Source organism: Glycine max, chromosome 2 (genome assembly GCF_000004515.6).
Source record: "Glycine max cultivar Williams 82 chromosome 2, Glycine_max_v4.0, whole genome shotgun sequence".
Taxonomy (NCBI): Eukaryota; Viridiplantae; Streptophyta; class Magnoliopsida; order Fabales; family Fabaceae; genus Glycine; species Glycine max.
The window spans coordinates 32,580,541-32,606,108 of NC_016089.4; the positions used below are offsets into that span (position 1 = coordinate 32,580,541).

General features: G+C 33.5%; 2 protein-coding genes across 2 annotated transcripts in view; both read left to right on the plus strand.

Moving 5' to 3' along the window:
• The first annotated feature begins 123 nt into the window (after nt 1-123).
• Nucleotides 124-14,839, plus strand: LOC100801455 (zinc-finger homeodomain protein 2-like). The gene is made up of 2 exons (XM_041013018.1): nt 124-378; nt 14,270-14,839. The coding sequence occupies exons 1-2, from the start codon at nt 124-126 to the stop codon at nt 14,837-14,839; spliced, it is 825 nt and encodes a 274-aa protein (XP_040868952.1).
• A 10,176-nt stretch (nt 14,840-25,015) lies between these two features.
• LOC100801990 (zinc-finger homeodomain protein 2) overlaps nt 25,016-25,568 on the plus strand; it is an 871-nt gene continuing 318 nt past the window's right edge. The window contains exon 1 of the mRNA XM_003518056.5: nt 25,016-25,568. This exon is cut by the window's right edge and continues 318 nt beyond it. Within this exon, the coding sequence (XP_003518104.1) occupies nt 25,036-25,568 (533 nt within the window). The 5' untranslated portion in view covers nt 25,016-25,035.

The window sequence follows — 25,568 nt, forward strand, 5'->3', positions numbered from 1 at the left end:
TGGCGTCAAGCAATGAATGAGGAAATCAAAGCTCTTGAGGAAAATTCCACCTAGACACTTGCTCCCTTGCCACCTGATAAGCATTGTATAGGTTGTAGATTGGTGTATAAGGTTAAATATAAAATGGATGGCTCTGCGGATAGATACAAAGCTCAATTGGTTGCCAAAGGGTATACTCAACAAGCTGGAATCAATTTCTCTGATACTTTTTCTCTAGTGGCCAAGCTTACCACTGTGAGAGTTTTGCTCTGTGTTGTTGCTGCTAGAAACTGGTGCCTTCTCCAATTAGATGTTAATAATGCTTTTTTGAATGGAGATTTGTTGGAAGAAGTTTATATGGAACTTCCCAAAGGTTACAAGTCAAAAAATTCTTCCTTGGTATGCAAATTGAACAAATCATTGTATGGACTTAGACAAGTTTTTAGGAAATGGTTTTGTATGTTCTCCACTACCCTTCTTAGTCATGGGTTCCATCAGTCCAAACATGATTACTCCCTATTCACCATTGGTTCAGGGAATTCCTTAGTCATTCTACTAGTGTATATAGATGACATCATCCTGTCAGGACCAAATCCTGCCTCTGTGCAAGTTGTTCAGACCCACACTACTAGAAAAATCCCTTTTACGATGGTTGTAACGCATATTCAAAGACGATTTTGAACCGTCTTCGAAGTCAGCGTCGTTAAAAGTCAAAAACTTTCAACGACAATTCCAAAAAAACCATCTTAGAAAAACATATCTTCCTAAGATGGTTGTCAGTTAAAAACCGTCTTAGAAAGTACACTTTCTAAAATGATTTTGTTTAAAAAAAATTGAAAATTAGTGAAGATTCTAAGATGGTGTTTAGAAAAACCTTCTTAGAAAAGAGAACCGTCTTAGAATGTCTTTTTAAAAAATAAAAAAAATTGTTAAAAATTTGAGAACTCTAAGACGATTTTCCCAAAAATCATCTTAGAATGGTATCCTTCTAAGACGGGTTTTTTAGAACCGTCTTAGAATGTATTTTTTAAAAAAATTAAAATAATTAAAAACTATCATAAAGGTATTATTAAATCGGTGTTTTAAATATCACATAAGTGAAGATCTATTTTATAAATGAATAGCGGCTACAACTATCCTTTGGCATGAAATTAAACTGAAGCAGGTTTCTAACCACTCGAACAATAATACCTACCATGATTAGGGGGACAATAACATGTAGGGAAAAAGGGGAAAAGACACTAAATTTCAGTTTATGTTGCATCGTATTGAATTCTTTTTCCTTTTTCTGTTTCTTAAAGAGATTAATAAAGGGAAAACTACACGAAAATTTTAGCTAAAATTATTTGCAATTTAGTTACAGAAAAGAACATGTTAACAATGATTAAAATATTTCCCCAGGTTTGTTGGGCACGAAAGCAATTATTAGAATGACTGTGGCTATTGTTATTTGCATCATCAACAATTCATGCAAAAAACTATTTGTTTGAGAATTGTGATATGGTACAATAACTATCAATCCAAACACCAAAGCATAGATAGGTCTTTAAACTAGCAACATCAAAATATTTAGGATAAATCACATCAATGACCCAAGATGGGTATCTGTCATACCCTAATTTCGTTCGGGGACCATCGTTTGATGGCATGCAACCTTCGCTTGACCGCCTTGAGGTACTTAACATCCATCGTTAGGTAATCCGCAAAGTTCCGCGACATTTTGGAAGTCAAAAAGAGGCATTGTTGCGCAATCCGTAAAGTTCCGCGACATTTCGGAAGTCAAGAAGAGCCTTGTTGCGTAATTCGTAAAGTTTCGCAACATTCCGGAAAGGAAATGGGTGTCGTTACGTAATCCGTAAAGTTTCGTAACGTTTCGGGAAGAAACCAGTAAAAAAAACACAAAAATGGGAGTAATGGGGTGTGTAAATAAAAAGGAGTGCATTTAGCAAAGGGAGGGGGTGAACTTATCAAGATCCTCCACGTTTTGTTGGAAAATGGTTTCCGGAGCTTTCGAGGCTTTCGTAACGCTTCGTAAAATTCCTGAAACATTGAGTAAGCCTAATTCACTTAATATTGGTGAAAGAGAAGACGAAAAAGAGGGAAATCAAGTCCTATATGCTTCCGTAAGGCTTCCGTAATGCTTCCGTAAAATTCCCATAACCCTAAATAAGAATATTTCACCTAATATGGGTGAGAAGGAATAGAAAAAAAGAAGAAAGTCAAGTCTGATATGCTTCCGTAACTTTTCCAAAAATTTAAGAAAGAAGGGGTGAACTTATCAAAAGGGGGGTGCAAATAGCAATTTTGAAATTTTTGAATTCCCTTCCAGAATATTTACGGAGCAGGGTTGCTTCCTGGGCGAGCTGGGCGGCAACCTCCTCTCCCTTTTTCCTATAAATAGGCAAAATGGGGTTGTTCCAAATATTCCACATCCCCCTGGCCATGCATTTCAGCTATTTTGGGTGAAAAAAATAGTTTCCGTGAAGAAAATTCAAGCCGAGGTGCTTCCGTAACGCTTCCGAGACGTTTCCGTGAGCAAATCCGTTAATGTTTTTCGTTGTTCTTCACCGTTCTTCATCCGTTCTTCGTTCTTCAACGGGTAAGTTTTCGAATTCGAGACTTTCAATTCATTTCTTGTTTTTTTAGCTTTCATCCTCATTTCGTTCATTTTCGGTTTTCTTTTCTTCTGTTTTTAACGCGCTTTAACCGATCATTTAAGCTGTTATCTCGCCTAATAAATGATAAAATGACTTTCAACCGATCATTTGTGTTGTAATCTCGTTTAATCACTGTTAAAAAAATCTAACCAATCGTTCACGTTGTAACCTCGGTGAAACCAAAGAAAAGCAAAATAATAATAAAATAATCAAAATATCTTGAAAAATAATAATAAAATAATCAAAATATCTTTGAATAAAATAATCAAAAAAATAAATCGGACGTTTTTCTTTGGAAGTTTCCTTGGATCAATTGACTAATAACCAAAGTGAAACTAAGGCTAAAATCAACTCACAAATCAAGCTTTGTCCGCAAAAATCACTAAAAACCGTTTTAAGGTCCAAACGCCTTAAACGGTCCTCTTTTCTTTTATCGGTTAACATGGACCGTTCAAAAGCATAAAATCAACATGTAACTTTACCGCTTTTTGCAAGAACTATGTAATTCTGATTTCCTCATCGCAATTGAGGATATGTAAGAGCAAAAGCCCTGCTTTTGTCGACCACCCCAAGAGATCGTTAATGGTCCAACGCCTTAATGTTTCTCTCCTTTCACAACCAAGAGATCGTTAATGGTCCAATACCTTAACGTTTCTTTCCTTTCAAAAAAATAAGAGATCATTAATGGTCTAACGCCTTAACGTTTCTCTCCTTTCAAAATCAAAAGATCGTTTAATGGTCCAACACCTTAAATGACCTTTTGTTCAGTTAAAATATATCTTGCAAAAAAAGATAAAAACAACTTAACCAACACTTAGTTCTCAAAGAACTACGTAGGTCTGATTTCCTTATCACCATTAAGGAATATGTAGGAGCAAGGGGAACACCCTTGTCGACCACAAAAAGATAAAAAATACAAAAAAGACATAAAAACGTAATAGGGAAATAAAACAAATTGAAGTCATATTTGCACACTTGATTAAAGGCAGTCGTCCCTTGGGATGGACGTGTGGGGTGCTAATTGTAGAAGCAAAGATTCATGATGAATCAAGAGTGATTCAAAGATGTTTTGATGATAACAAAGATGATAACAAAAGATGATGACAAAGGTGATGACAAAAAGCTCAAAGGTCAATCAAAGAAGAGTTCAAGATATTCAAGATAGAATCAAGAACACTTCAAGATTCAAGAGGAAAGTTGATTTCAAGAATCATGAATCAAGACTCAAGAGATCAAGATTCAAGACTCAAGATTCAAGAATCAAGAGAAGGCTTAATCAAGATAAGTATGAAATGGTTTTCTCAAAAATTGAGTAGCACATGGATTTTTCTCAAAACATGTTTACCAAAGAGTTTTTACTCTTTGGTAATTGATTACCAGATTGTTGTAATCGATTACTAGTAGCAAAATGGATTTGAAAAAGTTTTCAACTAAATTTACAACATTCCAATTGATTTCAAAATGCTGTAATCGATTACAATGTTTTGGTAATCGATTACCAGTGTGCTTGAATGTTGAAATTCAAATTCAAATGTGAAGAGTCACATCCTTTCACATAAAAGCTTTGTGTAATCAATTACACTGATTTGGTAATCAATTACCAGTGATTGTTTCTGAATAAAATCAAAAGATGTAACTCTTCAAATGGTTTTTGACTTTTTCAAATTGGTTTTAAGTTTTTCTAAAAGTTATAACTCTTCTAAATGGTTGTCTAGACCACACATGAAGAGTCTATAAAAGCAAGGCTTTGTTTTGCATTTCAATAATCTTGAATACTTTTCCAATCAATCTCTTACGATCCTTTACAAGCCTTGAATCTCTTTGAACTTCTTCTTCTTCTTTGTACCAAAAGCTTTCTAAAGTTTTATGGTTTTCTAAACCTTGAAAATTGTGCTATTCATCTTTTCATTCACTTCTCCCTTTGCCAAAAAGAATTCGCCAAGGACTAACCGCCTGAATTCTTTTTGTGTCTCTCTTCTCCCTTTTCCAAAAGAACAAAGGACTAACTGCCTGAATTCTTTTGTGTCTCCCTTCTTCCTTGTCAAAGAATTCAAAATGACACAGTCTGAGAATTCTTTTGATTCTTCCCTTTCCCATATACAAAAGTGTTCAAAGGACTAACCGCCTGAGAATTCTTTTGTATCCCCATTCACAAAGTATCAAAGGTTTAACCGCCTGAGATCTTTGTCTTAACACATTGAAGGGTACATCCTTTGTGGTACAAGTAGAGGGTACATCTACTTGGGTTTGACTGAGAACAAGAGAGGGTACATCTCTTGTGGATCAGTTCTAGTGGAGGGTGCATCCACTAGGTTCAAAGAGAACAAGGGAGTGTACATCCCTTGTGGATCTTTGCTTGTAAAAGGATTTTTACAAGGTTGAAAGAAATCTCAAGGACCGCAGGTTGCTTGGGGACTGGATGTAGGCACGGGTTGTTGCCGAACCAGTATAAAAACTCTTGTGTGTTTGTCTCCTTCTTCCCTACTTTTTTACTTTCCGCTGTGCATTTAATTTCTGCTTTTACTTTCTGTTAAGTTTCTCTTCTACTACTCATTCTCTTAACAATTTAGTAAAAGCCTTAGTAGAGTAATTTTTTAATTAGTAAAGGTTTAGGAATAATTAATTCAACCTCCCTTCTTAATTATTCTGAGGCCACTCGATCCAACACTAATACCTTCCCTGTGCGTAAATATAACTCCCGAACCTTTCACACTTAAAGTTCGTAGACCACACCTTTTTCCGGTTTTTCTGACGTTTTTCTCGAATAAAAGTTGGTGGCGACTCCGCGCATTTTGCTCCCATGGAAGATGCTCCCGTGAGCCCCGCATCGCCCTCCCGCCGAAGGGTAGGTTGCGACAGTTGGCGACTCCACTGGGGACTACTGTTAGAGAGTTAGGCCAATCAATTAGTGTGCTTCCCTTACTATGACTTCCCTTTTGTCTTTTTTCCTTATGTTCTTGTATATATAAACTCTTTTGATGCTTTTAGTGTGTTTTAAAAATGTATGCATGAGGTAGATATTTATTCATTTGATGCACACAAACACCAACACTATGTGCACACACGGTGAGTTGAAAAGGGGCCCTATACCCGGGTCCATGGGAACATAAGGACTGGAGGTGAATCTGTGGTCATGCTAGGTCTCTGACTTGCTTGATAACAGTGAACCCGCATCTAGAGTTTTTCTCTTTGATAACATATTGTTGCTAGTAGTCCCTACTGCCGCAATATGTTCTTCGAAGAGGATGATACCTCTAGAGACCATCAAGAGAGATATGACCACCTTGGGAATTATCACTAAAAAGCCTTTTAGTTCCTCCCATTTAGGTCCCTAAAATAAGGGCACGAAGCGAACACGCTGCATGCCTTTTAAACACTGCCATGCATATAAATGTCATGTACGCCTTTGTTGTATGATTATTTGAGGATATTGCCATGCTGTTTACATCCCCCTATTGCGCTTTTGCGCATCTGCATCATGCATGCGTTGTATGTTGGTCTCATCTTTTGTCACGGGAAGTCGGAAGGTCCATGTCAACTGCACACATGGGGCACTGCGCCTCCGAATGCGCAAGTAAGAAGAGATGATTTTCCGGGCTCTCGTGTTCGTAAATGCATTCATATCATTCATCGCATAAGCATTTCTTCATGGCATCATGATGAACATATCGTTCCTGCATTTGTCCGTTATCATATTCCAGTATCACATTTTGCATGAGAAGGAATAGAAAAAAAGAAGAAAGTCAAGTCTGAAATTTTGAAATTTTTGAATCTGGGCCCTTCCAGAATGTTTTCGAAGCAGAGTTGCTTCCGAACAGCTCGCCTGGGCAAGCTTGGCGGCAACCTCCTCACCGTTTTTCCTATAAATAGGCAAAAGGGGGTTGTTCCAAATATCCCTCATCCCCCTGGCTATGAATTTCAGCTGTTTTGGGTGAAAAAAATTGTTTCCGTGAAGAAAATCGAAGCTGAGGTGCTTCCGTATCGCTTTCGAGACGTTTCCGTGAGCAAATCCGTGAAGGTTTTTTGTCGTTCTTCACCGTTCTTCGTTCTTCAACGAGTAAGTTTTCGAATCCGAGGCTTTCAATTCATTTCTTGTTTTTTTAGCTTTCATCTTCATTTCGTTCATTTTCGGTTTTCTTTTATTCTGTTTTTAATGCGCTTTAATCGATCGTTTAAGCCGTTATCTCGCCTAATAAATGATAAAATGAATTTAAACCGATCATTTGTGTTGTAATCTCGTTTAATCATTGTTAAAACAAAATCTAACCGATCTTTCACGTTGTAACCTCGGTGAAAACAAAAAAAAGCAAAATAATAATAAAATAATCAAAATATCTTGAAAAATAATAATAAAATAATCAAAATATCTTTGAATAAAATAATCAAAAAAATCAATCGGACGTTTTTCTTTGGAAGTTTCCTTGGATCAATTGACTAATAACCAAAGTGAAACTAAGGCTAAAATCAACTCACAAATCAAGCTTTGTCCGCAAAAATCACTAAAAACCGTTTTAAGGTCCAAACGCCTTAAACGGTCCTCTTTTCTTTTATCGGTTAACATGGTCCATTCAAAAGCATAAAATCAACATGTAACTTTACCGCTTTTTGCAAGAACTACGTAGGTCTGATTTTCTCATCGCAATTGAGGATACGTAGAAGCAAAAGCCTCGCTTTTGTCCACCACCCCAAGAGATCGTTAATGGTCAAACGTCTTAACGTTTCTCTCCTTTCACAACCAAGAGATCGTTAATGGTCCAATACCTTAACGTTTCTCTCCTTTCAAAAAAACAAGAGATCGTTGATGGTCCAACGCCTTAACGTTTCTCTCCTTTCAAAATCAAAAGATCGTTTAATGGTCCAACACCTTAAATGACCTTTTGTCCAGTCAAAATATATCTTGCAAAAAAAGATAAAAACAACTTAACCAATGCTTAGTTCTCAAAGAACTATGTAGGTCTGATTTCCTTATCACCATTAAGGAATACGTAGGAGCAAGGGAAACACCCTTGTCGACCACAAAAAGATAAAAAAAAAATACAAAAAAAGGCATAAAAAGACATTAAAACGTGAAAGGGAAATAAAACAAATTGAAGTCATATTTGCACACTCGATTAAAGGCTGTTGTCCCTTGTGATGGACGCGTGGGTGCTAATACCTTCCCCGTGCGTAAATACAACTCCCGAACTTTTCATACTTAAAGTTCGTAGACCACACCTTTTTCCGGTTTTTCCGACATTTTCCTCGAATAAACGTTGGTGGCGACTCCACGCATTTTCCTCCCATGGAAGACGCTCCCGTGAGCCCCGCGTCGCCCTCCCGCCGAAGGGTAGGTTGTGACAGTATCATTTCTCAGTCATTTTTTGACTTACATGGAAATGATGTGTCTTGAACAAAAAATTGGAAAAGAAAGATAGCAAATAGCCCAGTTCCAAACAGACCTATGTATGCAAGTACTGCAATTATATAAAAAAAGAAAAGGAGAGAAAAAAAAGGTAATCAGATTAGATAGAAGAAAATACTAATACAACAACTTAATAACAATCATCAAACTTGTAGCAGTTTTAACATTTGAAAACAGGGAAGCCAATAAAAAAGCCAATGAAATTTGTAAATCTATATAGATGAAATAAAACACAAATTGGATATGGCAAGAAAACAGTTACACAGTACACTGGTTGCATTCTTACCAATGACTGAGCCAAATATCACAAAACATTACAACATGTAGACAATGGATATGGCAAGAAAATAACCATACGAAATCATCTAATATGGCCCGTCTCCAACGCCATGCATTTTCATCATGATTCTTAAATTTTGTTGCTTGTCATGCATATACTAACATCAAAATAGTAAGTTTCCAATATGGCCCGTCTCCAAGGCCAATAAGTTATTCTCGCATCAATGATAATGCTTCCCTGGCCCATTAAATATGTCACAATACATTATCCCTATGGACTAAAGAAAGCATGTGCTTACGTTTTTCTTGTTTCCAAAGTAGTAAGTTTTTTGCCTTAATTCATCTTCTTTACCATTTCACCAACAAAAGCATTTTACACCCTTTTGGGTCCTTCGCCACATCCCACATGGATATATACACAAGTACAATAAAAATTAGCATTTTAGATTTATTTACTTTTTTATGATTAAAAAAAAAATATCACAAAAGTGTAATATCACATATGTATGTGTGTGAGTGTACGTATGGGTGAAGATTTACTTTGTTCTAAGATTAAACTTTAGATGCTTATATATATATTATTTAATAACTCAAGAATCAAGTCTGCTTCCTCTTTGTCCTTCATCTGGTATCACAACAACAAAACATTAGAAACCCCTTCTTCCTTAAAAATATGGAAAGTAACAAAAAAATATCACACTCAGTAGTACCCAATCTATGCGCAAAAACTTAACATTATTAACACCTCCAATAGAACATGGCCTATCGCAATCGTGGCTCTAACCAACTTGGGCAATCTTTCAAAGATAGCTCACACACGAGAACTTGAGATTCAAACTCCCACCAGGAAGCTCTATCGTATCCCTACACTCCAGTATAAATGATTGCAAATGCAGGGTTGTTAGTAAGGGTAGATCAACAGATGAAAAACCGAATGAAAAATGGTTCCTATTTAAGCCCCTAATAAGTTTGAGCACCACAAGGGTTTTGCAATTGAACAAGGCTGAGCATCTTAGTTAGAATAGTGAGACTTTCATCATAAGTTGAGCGTTGGTTTGTAGTTTTTTAAGGCAACGAATGCATGTGCGTGGAGATTGGGGTTTAAACAAAGGTTTAGTAGACATACCTAATAAGGAGGATGTAGATGCCATGTTCGAACCAGAAACAGGATAGCTTCTGGCGGTGAAGAATCCAAGTCAATCTCATGAGCAATGAACACCTGTGCCTCTGTATCTTCACTGGCTTCGTGGGGATCTCCATGGTGATGGAGGCACGGACAGAGAGAGAGAGAGCAAGGAGGAGAAAGAGATTGAAAAGAAGATGAAAATAAGGAGTGAGAGAGAACCCGTTCACATTCCCTGAAGACATTGTATTCTCGCATTCTACGTCGGTTCTATAAGAATCGATGTCGTAATTCATTTTCAAAGACAATTTTGATATAATCCTCTTTGAAAATTTCTAGTTATTTACAAAAATGTCACCACTTATGACATCATTTTTTGTACAACTATAATAAAACTTTCGTCGTAGAAGACCATTTTTGTGGTAGTGATTTTATCATTTTATAAAAATAAACTCTATTTTACTACCTATCAAATGAATAAATAAAACATTTTTAAGAACATATATTTATTTTATTTGTCTCTTTATTTATTTAATTCCAAAATCTTCATTATTTTTCTAAAACTCTATTTATTTTAAATATAATCCTTTTTAATTTATTTTACGAAAAAAATGGGGTGTTTAAAAAGGTCGACAGAGACACATGGGGTTTGGAGTTAGGGAGTGGTCCTTGGAAGAGGTGTTAGGGTGGTACTTTAAGAGTTGAAGCTTGAGTTGCATTTGATATATTTTGTGTTGAAACAACAAGATCTATAAAATAGAAAGATAAAAAAAAGGTGAAAGCTGGGTTGACCCATTTCCCCTCAACTTCCAACTTTTGCAAATAATAAACAACAAATGAATAAAAGGAAATGAAATAACATTGGAGATAAAATAAACCCTAAAGCCTCTTCATATACCGAAGCATCATTGGGAGCATTTGAATATGCAAGAGCAATGTTGCCATAATAGATATCCTAGTTGTGAAGAGAGTGAGGATGAAAGAGAAGAGAACAAATGAGAAAGTGAAGACTAGAGTATAGAAAAAAAAAAGGAGAGAGCAAGTACAAGAAGAGAAGGAGAGAGACCAAGGATAAGAGAGAAGAGAACAAGGATTAGAACGAGAGAGATAGAGAAGACAACTATCATGGAAGATGATGACAACAAAAGTAAGGCTGACAACTGTGCATGTTTAGTATTCTAAAAAAATGATGATGACGTATGCAAATATTAATGCAATTGGTATTGACTCGCTACAAACAATCAAAAGTAATGGTCCCTTAAACTACATCTTCAATCGGTCCTCAAAGAATCCGTCCATTTAATATTTAGATGAATTAACTGGACCTCATATTAAAGAACCACATTTATTATTTGTAGAAGCAAACTTCATGATGAATCAAGATTGATTCAAAGAAGTTTTGATGATAACAAAGGTAATGACAAAAAGCTCAAAAGTCAAGAACACTTCATGATAACAAAGATGATGATCTCAGGAATCAAAGAATGAGTTCAAGATTGAATCAAGAACACTTCAAGGTTCAAAGAGGAAATTTGATTTCAAGAATCAAGAATCAAGTTTCAAGATTCAAGTTCCAAGAATCAAGATCAAGATTCAAGACTCAAGATTCAAGAATCAAGAGAAGACTCAATCAAGATAAGTATTAAAATTTTTTTTCAAAAACTGAGTAGCATATGAATTTTTCTCAAAACCTTTTACCAAAGAGTTTTTACTCTCTGGTAATCGATTACTAGATTATTGTAATCGATTACCAGTAGCAAAATGATTTTCAAAAAGCTTTCAACTGAATTTACAACATTCCAATTGATTTCGAAAAGCTGTAATCAATTACAATGTTTTGGTAATCAATTACCAGTGTGCTTGAACGTTGAAATTCAATTCAAATGTGAAGAGTCACATTCTTTCACAAAAAAGCTTTGTGTAATCGATTACACTGATTTGGTAATCGATTAGCAGTGAAAGTTTCTGAACAAATCAAAAGATGTAACTCTTCAAATAGTTTTTGACTTTTTCAAATTGGTTTTAAGTTTTTCTAAAGGTCATAACTCTTCTAATGGTTCTCTTGACCAGAAATGAAGAGTCTATAAAAGCAAGGCTTTGTTTTGCATTTCACATCAATCCAATCTATCAATCTATACATCTATCTTTTCCAATTCATTCTTTACACAAGCAATTTTTTCACATTGATTTCTGAGTCTCTTTGAACTTCTTCTTATTCTTCCTTTTGTCAAAAGCTTTTCAAAGTTTTTTGGTTTTCCAAACCTTGAAAACTTGTGCTATTCATCCTTTTCATTCCCTTCTCCCTTTGCCAAAAAGAATTCGCCAAGGACTAACCGCCTGAATTTTTTTTGTGTCTCTCTTCTCCCTTTTCCAAAAGAACAAAGGACTAACCGCCTGAATTCTTTTGTGTCTCTCTTCTCCCTTGTCAAAGAATTCAAAATGACACAGTCTGAGAATTCTTTTGATTCTTCCCTTTCCCATATACGAAAGATTTCAAAGGACTAACCGGCTGAGAATTCTTTTGTATCCCCATTCACAAAGTTTCAAAGGTTTAACCACCTGAGATCTTTGTCTTAACACATTGGAGGGTACATCCTTTGTGGTACAAGTAGAGGGTACATCTACTTGGGTTTGACTGAGAATAAGAGAAGGAACATCTCTTGTGGATCAGTTCTAGTGGAGGGTACATCCACTAGGTTGTTCAAAGAGAACAAGGGAGGGTACATCCCTTGTGGATCTTTGCTTGTAAAGGAATTTTACAAGGTTGAAAAGAAATCTCAAGGATCGTAGGTCGCTTGGGGACTGGATGTAGGCACGGGTTGTTGCCGAACCAGTATAAAAACTCTTGTGTGTTTGTCTCCTTCTTCCTAACTCTTTTAATTTTCGCTGTGCACTTTAATTTCCGTTTTTACTTTTGGTTAAGTTTCTTTTCTATTCTTCATTTACTTAACAACATAGTAAAAGCCTTAGAGGAGTAAATTTTTAATTAGTAAAGGTCTAGTAATAATTAATTCAACCCCCCCCCCCTTCTTAATTATTCTAAGGCCTCTTGATCCAACATTATTCAATAAATTAAAATGTTTTTAACACATTGTTTGACTTTGTCAAACATAAATGCATTATTTAGTTGAACACATATTTGGAAAGGGGTGGTGAACCTTAAAAGTAATTAAGCTCTAGTATTAAGTCTTAGTTTCAACGTTTATCCAAAGAACTAAAACTTATGGAAGTGTCTTAGGATCTCAAGGAAGAAGCAAATGCCCTAATTATTGTGGTTATAAATGGTTAAAAATAATGGTTGGTCCACCGAAAACCACATCTTAAACTGGTCCTTGAAGAATCCATAAATTTATTATTCAAAACAATGAATCACACCTTGTATTAAAGACTCGCTTTTATTATTCAAATAAATTAACGCGTCTTTAACGTATTGTTTGACTTTACCCTAAAAGAGTAAGATTACAATAACACCCCTTGTGGTTTCTTGAAATTACATATAATACTCCTCATTTTTTACACCAACACTAAACCCCCTTGTATGAACAACATTGCATTGAGACTCCTTACAAATTACATTATCTCCTATTAAATGTTTACAAAACCTGACACTGTGTACCCCTAGTAGGGGTTGTTGTAATAGTAAACAAAGTAAGAGAATTAGGTGTAATTTTTAAAAAGTTATCAAGAGGAGGTTTTGCTCTAATTTACCCAAACTAAAATGCATTTGTTTAGCTGAATGTGTATTTAGGAAGCAATGATAAAATTTAAGTGCCATTAATCATGAAAGAACCAAAGATCTAACTACAATGGTTATAACAAAATACATTGCTTAATCAGAATAATTTGCTTGTTTAAATAAAGTTATACGTACTACATAAACATAAAAAGAAAAAAGATTTGAAAGTGAATATAAAGTAAAATAATTCATTTCAATCATTGGAGAAAATTAATTATTAATATTCTAGCATATTCATTGTTTGTTGATCATATAAATATAATATCAATTATGGATTTTCTCATTAACATATAAAATTGTTTTTCTTAATTTGTATGAAAAAACTTCAAGTGTCAATTATTTTGAAAATGGAGGAAGCATGTTACAAGAAATGTGTTATAAGATGTGCCGACATCAATCATAATGACATATATTTCAATTGTATTATAATTACAAAATTACTTGAAAAATATTTATTAATAAAGTCTTCATTGACAGTCAGATTTAAATTTACAATCCTGTAAGATATGATTTTAATCGACTGGATTAGTTTTTGTTTGCTATTAACAATCAGTATTATACGCAATAATGATCCCAGATTAATGTTTTCCACCGATAAGAAATTTATGTCTCCTCAAACAAACATTAATGTTTCTATAAAAATAAAAATAAAAACTAATAAAAAATTACCGAGGTAATTGGATTTAGTACAAGGATAAAGAATTAAGAGTCACGAGGGTCGGGGGATCAGGGAGAAAATAGAGAAGCAGAAAAAAAGTGTATGAAACTGAAACTATTATTTGAGAGAGAGAAAGAGAGTTCATTCAACACTTCTTGTTTGTTTCCTCTTCAGCGCTTCCTTTTATGCTTAATCATCCACAACCCATAGCTATCACAACTTTGAAGCAAGAATTCTTCTCATATTTCCAAAATGGAATTTAAGCAACATGAGGAAACTGAGTTGAGGATGCCTACAGCAACAACGAGTCACAACGACTTCGGAATACTGCCCTCAAGTTAAGGAGAAGAGGAGCCAGTGGCGGCGGCGATACTAGTGGCGATTCCAATGACCCCAACACCACCCACCCTGTTTCAAAAACAATGACAATGAGAAGTATCATGAGTGCCTTAAGAACCACATCGTCAAAATTGGCGGCCACACACTTGATGGATGCATCAAGTTCTTGCCTCTGGGCGAGGAGGGAACCCTGGACGCGCTAAAATGCCTCGTGTGCAACTGCCACCGAAACTTCCATCGTAAGGAGACCCCCAATGACACCTACATGGTGCCTTACTACCACCACTCGCCGTTGCCGTTGGCAGCGTACAATGGGGAGCAAGTGGGCTACCCCCGTGTGCAAGGGCAACAATGCACCACACTGGCACTCCCCTCCAGATCAAGGGGCAGTGGTGGGGCCCAGTCCTCAAGGGAGGACATGGAGGCAGTGTCAGACCCAACGAGTGGTGCCACTCCTCATGGCGGGTCCAGCAAGAAGCGTTTCAGGACTAGGTTCACCCAAGAGCAAAAGGAGAAGATGTTGGCCTTTGTAGAAAAGCTTGGTCGGAGGATTCTTAAGCACAATGAGAGTGATGTGCAGGAGTTTTGTGCCCAAAGTAACGTCCAGCCTCATGTGCTTAAGGTGTGGGTGCACAACAACAAGCACACCTTGGGTAAGAAGCCCTAGACAGAAAAAAAAAATCCAGCCCCGTTACCTCTCTCTCTATATATATGTTTCTCTGTTTGAAGTTACCATAATAACAACCACCATTCCCGTTACCTCATGTGCTTAAGATCATGTTCTTGAAGTTCTGACAAAGCATGCTAGAAATAAATATATTGCTTCCAAAGTGCAATTTAGAATTCTTAATTTGGTTATTAATAGATAATATATTATAACCTCCATTTGTCATCGCAATGTATTCAAGACCAATATATATTATTCTGAATTCTATTTGCATGTAATTTATTTTAAACTAATTATTTTTTATAATTTTCCAAAATTAACATTATGCTATTTGTAATAATTGAATTTTAAAAATTAATATATATGTTTAGTAGATATAAAGTAAGTTGGATAGTTAAAGAAAAAAGAAAGAAAAAAAAATCACGAATTTGATTCAACCTAGTAACAGGAATTAACATTTGGTGAGAAAAAATAATATATCTTTAGAGTCGATTTAAATTATTTTAATTTTTCTCTAATTAACATACCTTTAATTCATTTTATATGATTTTTGCAATCTTAGTAATTAATACGCTGGATTGCCATTTTTTAGATTATAGTGTTAGTCTTGATGATTTGAAATTTGTACTCTTCCATTAATATATTAATACATGTTAATTTATTTTATATGGTATGATTATAGCAAATGTTACACCATAAAATAATATTATTTTATTTTTTGTGAAGCATAAATATGCCTCTAATTGTTTCATTGTCATGCTATCTTTACAATCCAAAATCAACACAACTGTTTAAGGTTGAGATAAATTTGTGCTTTAAGAATATAAGTACTTATGCACTAATCCTAATTTGTATTTTTGTTTCCAATCGACACACTTTTATAACATGGTTTATTTTCATGTCATTTAACATTTTCCTCCAACGAACATTGAGTGTTTGGATATTTTGGCATTTTAATAGGATGTTCTAGACACATCATTAAAGAGTCTGTTGCAATTATAGATGCCAAAAGATTAAAAAAAATGATAGAATCTTTTTGAATGTAAAATTTGCAAGAAAAAAAGAGAACTAATTACGTCAAATATGCATGAAAAAATATCACAAGAATTAAATTGAAAAAATACCTTTTTTTATGTCACACCTCAATGAGAAGAGAAAGACATAGTAAGGAGCCAACACAATTGATTGTTTATATCATGCAAGAAAAAAAATACTAAGATTGTAGAAAAAATAAAAAAATAATGTGTATAAAAATATATTTAAATATTTCTTGACACATTTATTAACATATATTTATTGAAATTAAATTAAATAATTAATAATATGTTAAAATTCAAAATAATATAAAATAATTAATCCTATATTATAAAATATGAATTTAATACCTGCGCAAGACACAACACACTACGTTATATAGTAATAATAATAATAATAAAACACTCTCATTCGGTAACTAAATCCTTATAAAGATTAAATATGGAAGTCAATAAAAAAAAATATTTGTGCTTGATTGTTTTGAACCAAATAATAAATATATGATGCTCATGGGAATATAAATTGAGGAAAACATGGTAAAAAAGGAAATTATATATAACATTTTCTGAAATCAATAATAAGCAAAAAAATACTTTTTAAAATACATTCTTGAGAATATAAGATGATTCAATGAAAAAAAAGTTCATAGGAGTATTAGAGCCATTGTTATGTTAATTGATTAAAAATGTTATGTTAGATTATAGGTTTAATTGTAAAATTTATCCTCCTATTTTGTCTATTTCACCAAATTTTTCTTATTTTTTAATTTATTATCTAAGTCTCCAAAGCTTATTTTAATGCTTGAGGAAGGACTAAAATCATGGTCCTTGGAGTGAGAAACACATTCCTTTATCATTACACCTAAATGCTCATTTAAATATTTAGTGCAAAATATATTATTAATATAGGTTTTATGTAAAAATAGTTTGAAATTCAAATTTTATTTTATTTTAATTTATAATATTTTTATAATCTCTTATATTATCTTTTAAAATATAATATATAAGATTAAATTCTATTTTGACATACATTAGAATATGTATATTTATATAATTTTATTTTTTATTATATATTATATTTATCTTTTAAAATGATGTTTGTGATTTAGTGACAACATTTTTTTATTTATATTAAGATATCGATGTTATTTATTGTAATACAAATAAAAAATATCATCATTAAATAACATATATAAATATTTTAAAAGATAATAAAATACTATCATTTGGTTTGGTGTACATTACTTTATATGATGAAAAGAGTATTACTTAAGCTATTTAATTATATGGCATTATTAGTTAAAATTAGATTATGGACCCGTGTGATGTGTGGAATAAAAATTTGTATGAATATAATTTTATATTTTCATGAAATAATATTTTTTTATAAATTAAAATTTATAAGATGATATTACATCTAAAACCTAAAGTTTGTATTGTTCAATCTTTTATCTTATTAAAAAGTAACAATATGACACTAATACTATATCTTTAGAGTTGCAAAACTCTTTTAATTTTACATCTAACAACAATGTCAAACCCTATACTACATTCGCAACCTTACTCCAATTGGCCCAAGCATTGATCACATCACCTAAAATGACATTTTTTTTTGGGTGAATTCACCATATGGAAGTAATAAAAAAATGTTATTTTTCTAATCAAAATACAATTATAATCAAATGCTTAATTAAGCTGCAAAATAACTACCATAAGACCATCAATTTCATTTTTGGTAAGATAATGATGCATTTTCATTTGAAATTATTAATTTAATGCCCAATAATTACTAGTTTCAACAAAACACTTATAACATTTTTTAAGAGTTTGAAATTTTCATAAAGAATTTGACAATTTTTGTCATTTTTTTTAAATTTCAACAAAGCATTTATGTCACAAACTACTAATTTAATATTAAATTTAATTAATCAGCACCAACTACACCCACTTTTAGGAAAACATTTATAACATTTCAAAAGTGTAATTTAAAAAAAATACTTATAATTTTTTTAATAATTAAAATCAATAAACTTAAAATTACTAATTTCACCGTAACTATTAGTTTCAAGAAAGCATTTATAACATTTTAAATGTTTAATTTTTAAAAAAATATTAGAATTTTAAAATACTGAGATTAGAGTAGTAACATATGCATATTTATTCTTATAATTTTAAAATATTGAATAACATTCTGTAACACATTTTGATTTTATATATATATATATATATATATATATATATATATATATATATAGTGTTTGTAAACCTATAAATTGAGTTTATATGAAAATATACAAATGAAAGAGTTTTATCCTTTGGTTAGTGAAATTTCAATGTATGTTAAATTAAAGTTAAATATGTTTTTACTAACAAACATGGTGCCTTGTTTATATGTCATAAGCTATAATATTAATTGTTATTTTGCTTGCACGTCGTTTGTCTATTAGACTTACACATTTGAACTACTTGGTATGGAATAGTAACTTTGGATTCCTAACTTTGAGTAGTTTTTTTTTCAAGTGACTTTGATTTCCTTCCTTCCCAATTTGAACTACTTGGTGTGGGATACTAGCAGAGTCAGGATGTTGAAGACAGGGTGTAGTGCAGAGCAGTTGAGGCAATTCTATTTGGATAAAGTGAACCAATAGCACAGGCTGCAAATTTATGACTTCAATTTTGAGACTCAAACTTGGTGTGGATGGGAATGTTAACTAAAGAATTACTTCTTTTTTTTTTTACATCAAACTTATGAATGATATGAATTACTTTTTATAAAATGAGTTTTTATTTGTTTAATTTTTTCTTTTTTTATATTAAAAAAACTTAAATTGCTTATGTATCATTCTTTAGCTCGAATTGGTCACAAATAATTTTAACTAGATTAACTATTAATGGTGGATTTTCTTTAAAAAAATTGCTTGCATTAACAAGGGTTATAAAACCTGGTAAAAAGGGAATATAAACTTAAACAATGACTATGGTTTATACAAGGTTTAGATACTATCGGAAATTATGGAGGGTTTATATATCACGGGTAAGCCCTAATTTCCCAGGGTTCTCAAAACCATAGGTAAATCATATGTCACGAAGATTTTTCTTGTAGAATGATCAACCGTAGGTAATATATTTAACAAAGGTTTGAACCCCTAGTAACACCAAAATTAACCCCATTAAATTCATTTTTTTTTCTTGTAGTGCTTATTCATATCTCTAACATCGTTTCCAACAATGCATTCATGTTATGGTTGTGTAATGTAAAAAACAAGCAAACAAAACCAAACATACATAATAAAAAATGAACCAAATGGAGTCATTCAACTTACACACAGAAGCAAAGGACAAGATAAAAAAAAATCAACATATACACCCATGCTAGGTTATCCTCTTTGATCTCGATATTAAGATAATACAGATAAATAAAATTAAAATAGACAAAGTGTTAACTCATTGACAAGTGATGCAATCCTACGCCCCAAGGGCATTGGATAGAAGACTTCAAAAAGATTGGGCTAGAGATGCAAGAGAAGGCCCTAGGGTTCTCATGAGTCTTAATATAGATTTCGGGCCCATGGGCTAAGTATGAGCCCACTTATCTTTATACATATTATATTAAGGTTTCCTTATTTTTGGGCCATGTATTTAGGGCTCCATAATCTAGGTAGGGTACCCTAGAAATGTAAGATTTTTTAGCTCTTGTATTTTACGACTCCTAGACTTGTTTTTTGTAAGTGAATATTGATGTAAGCTCCATTGGAGCTTGTAGGCCTAGGATCTTCTTCATCAATTGATTCCTTTGCTTCTTGGAAGATGAATGGAAGCGGAATGAAGAAAGGAAGAGAGAGAGGAGATGCCACTTCAAGGAGAAGATGAGTCTAGAAGAAGCTCACCACCATAGGAGGCCATGGATAAGAGCTTGGAGGAAGAAGGAGATGAATGAAGGGAGAGGAAGAGAAGAACACGAAATTTTGTGCTCTAAATGAGCTTTGAAATCTGAAGATTAATATTCAAATGATCAAAGTTGAAAAAAATGCACACACATGACCTCTATTTATAGCCTAAGTAAGTGTCACAAAAATTGGAGGGAAATTTGAATTTCAATTCAAATTTCACTTGAATTTGAAATTGAATTTGTGGAGCCAAACTTTGGAGCCAAAATTTCACTAATTATGATTAGTGAATTTTAGTTATGGTTCAGTCCACTAATCCAAGATCAATTCCAAGATTCTCCACTAAGTGTGCTTAGGTGTCATGAGGCATGTAAAGCATGAAGGACATGCACAAAGTGTGACTATATGATGTGGCAATGGGGTGTAGTAAGCAAATGCTCACCTCCCCCTCTAAAATTTAATTGGATTGGGCTTCTACCAATTCAATTAAATTTATTTCCAACCACACACATCAAATATTCACTTAGTGCATGTGAAATTACAAAACTACCCCTAATACAAAAACTAGTCTAGGTGCCCTAAAATACAAGGGCTGAAAAATCCTATATTTCTAAGATACCCTACCTACATTATGGGGCCCTAAATGCAAGGCCCAAAAATAATGAAACCTTAATCTAAAATTTACAAAGATAAGTAGGCTCGCACTTAGCCCATCGGCCCAAAATCTACCCTAAAACTCATAAGAACCCTAGGGCCTTCTCTTGCATCTATGACCCAATCTACTCGGAGCGGATCGCAAAATTCCCCTAGGTAACTGGGTTTTCACATCTTTCCCTCTCTGTCTCTGCAAAGACAGTTTTTCATGTTCTCCGATGTTGCAAGCTTGCAGCCTAGTTGTAGCTTTCACGCTTTTTTCTCTAATCAGTCAAATGCTACACAATTCATATACTAAAAGCTACCAAATACTCCTACGTGGCATTGCTAGAAATTGAGAGTCGTCAACCTTCTACGTGAGATGTGCTTACCTTACCACACTAAAGCTAATACTTTACTGTTTCTACCATTTGTTGTCTGACTTTTCTCAATATCCTTTATATTTACTTTTAATATGGGTAATTTAGTAATTTTAGTTAAGATAACAAATGATAATAAAGAAAAAAATTAATTAATAAATAATTCAGAATGGAATAAATTTTAAAAAACATAAAATATGATGAGACAAATATTTTTGAAACATAATTTGTCTTTGGAAACTTCAATGAATGTCAAATTAATTGGAATGTAATTATATTTGGATAGTAGCTGTTAGAAAATTTAATTTATATAATTAAAATGTCAAATTGCAGTAGTCAAATTGATAGAAGTTTGATTATATTTTCATTTATATTTTTAAGTATAAAATTTAACAAGTTATAAATTATTTATAATTTTTTAATATAGACGGGTCATGTGAGTCAACTAGTGACTCATTGGGTGTCGCCATAGAATAGAGTAACAGCCACACCTAGCACCACCTTTCTTTGTTTTTTTGCTTCTTCTTCTTCGCATGTTTTAAGATGTAATGAAATGCATGAAGGGACAGATCGAGGGAATGGCCAATCTGCTCCTTCATCGCTTCTAGCATTCATGTCAATACTCCCCTGTCAACAACAATTATAGAATAAAATTAATACAATTTATGTAAAGAAAAAGGTAAAAATAGAAATCACTTTTAAATGTTCAACTCATCAAACCATATCAATGTCAAGAATTTGAAGATTGGGGCAACGCTTGATCACTTCTAACCCCTCAACCCAATCTATGTGCAGAAACTTAACATTATTAACAACCCCCAATAGAGCATGGCCTATCACAATCGTGGCTCTAACCAACTTAGGCAATCTTTCAAACCTTGCTTCAGGACCACTAAAATAAAGATGGCTCACGCACAAGAACATGAGATTCAAACTCCCACCAGGAAGCTCTGTCGTATCCCTACACTTTAGTATAAATGATTGCAAATGCAAGGTTGTTAGTAAGGGTAGATCAACAGATGAAAAATCGAACAAAAAAGGGTTCTTATTTAAGCCCCCAATTAGTTTGAGCACCACAAGGGTTTTGCAGTTGAACAAGGCCCAACATCTTAGTTAGAATAGTGAGACTCTCATGATAAGTTGAGCGTTGGTTTGTAGTTTTTTAAGGCAACGAATGCATGTGCATGAAGATTGGGGTTTAAACGAAGGTTTAGTAGAGATACCTGATAAGGAGGATGTAGATGCCATGTTCGAACGAGAAAAAGGATAGCTTCCAGTGATGAAGAATCCAAGTCAATCTCGTGAGCAATGAACACCTGTGCCTCTGTATCTTCACCGGCTTCGTGGGGATCTCCACGGTGATGGAGGCACGGACAGAGAGAGAGAGAGAGAGAGAGAGAGCAAGGAGGAGAATTTAGGATTCTCTAAAACTGAGGGAGAAAGAGATTAAAAAGAAGATGAAAATAAGGAGTGAGAGAGAGCCCGTTCACATTCCCTAAAGACATTGTATTTTCGCATTGTAGAACCGATGTCGTAATTCATTTTCAAAGAAGATTATGATAAAATCCTCTTTGAAAATTTCCAGTTATTTACAAAAATGCTACCACTTTACTTATGACATCAGTTTTTGTACAACCATAATAAAACTTGCATCGTTGAAGACCATGTTTGTGGTAGTGATTTTATCATTTTATAAAAATAAACTCTATTTTACTACCTATCAAATGAATAAATAAAACATTTTTTAAGAACATATATTTATTTTATTTGCCTCTTTATTTATTTAATTCCAAAATCTTCATTATTTTTCTAAAACTCTATTTATTTTTAAATATAATCCTTTTTAATTTCTTTTAAGAAAAAAATGGGGTGTTTAAAAAGGTCAAGAGAGACACATGGGGTTTACAGTTAGGGAGTGGTCCTTGGAAGGGGTGTTAGGGTGGTACTTTAAGAGTTGAAGCTTGAGTTGCATTTGATATATTTTGTGTTGAAACAACAAGATCTATAAAATAGAAAGAAAAAAAAGGTGAAAGCTGGGTTGACCCATTTCCCCTCAGCTTGCAACTTTTGCAGATAACAAACAACAAATGAATAAAAGGAAATGAAATAACATTGGAGATAAAGTAAACCCTAAAGCCTCTTCATATACCGAAGCATCACGGGCAGCATTTGAATATGCAACAGCAGTGTTGCCACAATAGACATCCTAGTTGTGAAGAGAGTGAGGATGAAAAAGAAGAGAACAAATGAGAAAGTGAAGACTAGAGTATAGAAAAAAAAAAGGAGAGAGCAAGTACAGGAAGAGAAGGAGAGGGACCAAGGAAAAGAGAGAAGAGAACAAGGATTAGAACGAGAGAGATAGAGAAGACAACTATCATGGAAGGTGATGACAACAAAAGTAAGGCTAACAACTGTGCATGTTTAGTATTCTCTAAAAATTATGATGATGTATGCAAATATTAATGCAATTGGTAGTGATTCGCTAAAAACAATCAAAAGTAATGGTCCCTTAAACCACATCTTCAATCGGTCCTCAAAGAATCCGTCCATTTATTATTCAGATGAATTAACTGGACCTCATATTAAAGAACCACATTTATTATTCAATAAATTAAAATTTTTTTAATGCATAGTTTGACTTTGTCAAACACAAATGCATTGTTTAGTTGAACACATATTTGGAAAGGGGTGGTGAACCTTAAAAGTAATTAAGCTTTAGTATTAAGTCTTAGTTTCAAAGTTGATCTAAAGAACTAAAACTTATGGAAGTGTCTTAGGATCTCAAGGAAGAAGCAAATGCAATAATTATTGTTGTTATAAATGGTTAAAAATAATGGTTGCTCCACCGAAAACCACATCTTTAACTTGTCCTCGAAGAATCCATAAATTTATTATTCAAAACAATGAATCACACCTTGTATTAAAGACTCGCTTTTATTATTCAAATAAATTAATAATACCTATTAAAGACTCGCTTTTATTATTCAAATAAATTAATAATACCTATTAAAGACTCGCTTTTATTATTCAAATAAATTAATGCGTCTTTAACGTATTGTTTGACTTTACCCTAAAAGAGTAAGATTACAATAACACCCCTTGTGGTTTCTTGAAATTACATATAATACTCCTCCTTTTTTACACCAACACTAAACCCCCTTGTATGAACAGCATTGCATTGAGACTCCTTACAAATTACATTATCTCCTATTAAATGTTTACAAAACCTGACACTGTGTACCCCTAGTAGGGGTTGTTGTAATAGTAAACAAAGTAAGAGAATTAATCATGAAAGAATGTGTATTTAGGAGGTTTTGCTCTAATTTACTCAAACTAAAATGCATTTGTTTAGCTGAATGTGTATTTAGGAAGCGATGATAAAATTTAAGTGCCATTAATCATGAAAGAACCAAAGATCTAACTACGATGGTTATAAAAAAATACATTGCTTAGTTAGAATAATTTGCTTGTTTAAATTAAGTTATATGTAGTACATAATCATAAAAAGAAAAAAAGATTTGAAAGTGAATATAAAGTAAAATAATTCATTTCAATCATAGGAGAAAATTAATTATTAATATTCTAGCATATTCATTATTTGTTGAGCATATAAATATAATATCAATTATGGATTTTCTCATTAATATATAATTTTTTTTTCTTAATTTGTATGAAAAAACTTCAAGTGTCAATTATTTTGAAAATGGAGGAAGCATGTTACAAGAAATGTGTTATAAGATGTGTCGGCATCAATCATAATGACATATATTTCAATTGTATTATAATTACAAAATTACTTGACAAATATTTATTAATAAAGTCTTCATGGACAGTCAGATTTAAATTTACAATCTTGTAAGATATGATTTTAAACGACTGGATTAGTTTTTGTTTGCTATTATCAATTAGTATTATAAGCAATAATGATCCCAAATTAATGTTTTCCACTGATAAGAAATTTATGTCTCCTCAAACAAACATTAATGTTTCTATAAAAATAAAAAAACTAATAAAAAATTACTGAGGTAATTGGATTTAGTACAAGGATAAAGAATTAAGAGTCGTGAGGGTCAGGGGATCAGGGAGAAAATAGAGAAGCAGAAAAAAAGTGTATGAAACTGAAACTATTATTTGAGAGAGAGAAAGAGAGTTCATTCAACACTTCTTGTTTGTTTCCTCTTCAACGCTTCCTTATATGCTCAATCATCCACCACCCTTAGCTATCACAACTTTGAAGCCAGAATTCTTCTCATATTTCCAAAATGGAGTTTAAGCAACATGAGGAAACTGAGTTGAGGATGCCCGCAGCAACAACGAGTTACGACGACTTCGGAATACCACCTTCAAGTCAAGGCGAAGAGGAGCCAACGGCGGCGGCGATACCAGTGGCGATTCCAATGACCCCAACACCACCCACCCTGGCTCAAAACAATCACAATGAGAAGTATCATGAGTGCCTTAAGAACCACACCGTCAAAACTGGCGTCCACACACTTGATGGATGCATCAAGTTCTTGCCTCTAGGCGAGGAGGGAACCCTGGATGCGCTAAAATGCCTCACGTGCAACTGCCACCGAAACTTCCATCGTAAGGAGACCCCCAATTACACCTACCTGGTGCCTTACTACCGCCACTCGTCGTTGCCGTTGGCAGCGTACTATGGGGAGCAGGTGGGCTACCCCCATGTGCAAGGGCAACAATGCACCACACTGGCACTCCCCTCCAGGTCAAGGGGCATTGGTGGGGCCCAGTCCTCGAGGGAGGACATGGAGGCAGTGTCAGACCCAACGAGTGG

Bases quoted from the DNA above. Each gene is read 5' to 3' on its own strand.
- LOC100801455 (XM_041013018.1), top strand. From the start codon at position 124: ATGGATGGCTCTGCGGATAGATACAAAGCTCAATTGGTTGCCAAAGGG. The intron at 379-14,269 runs GTATGCAAATTG...GACAATGAGAAG, and splicing joins AGTCAAAAAATTCTTCCTTG to TATCATGAGTGCCTTAAGAA.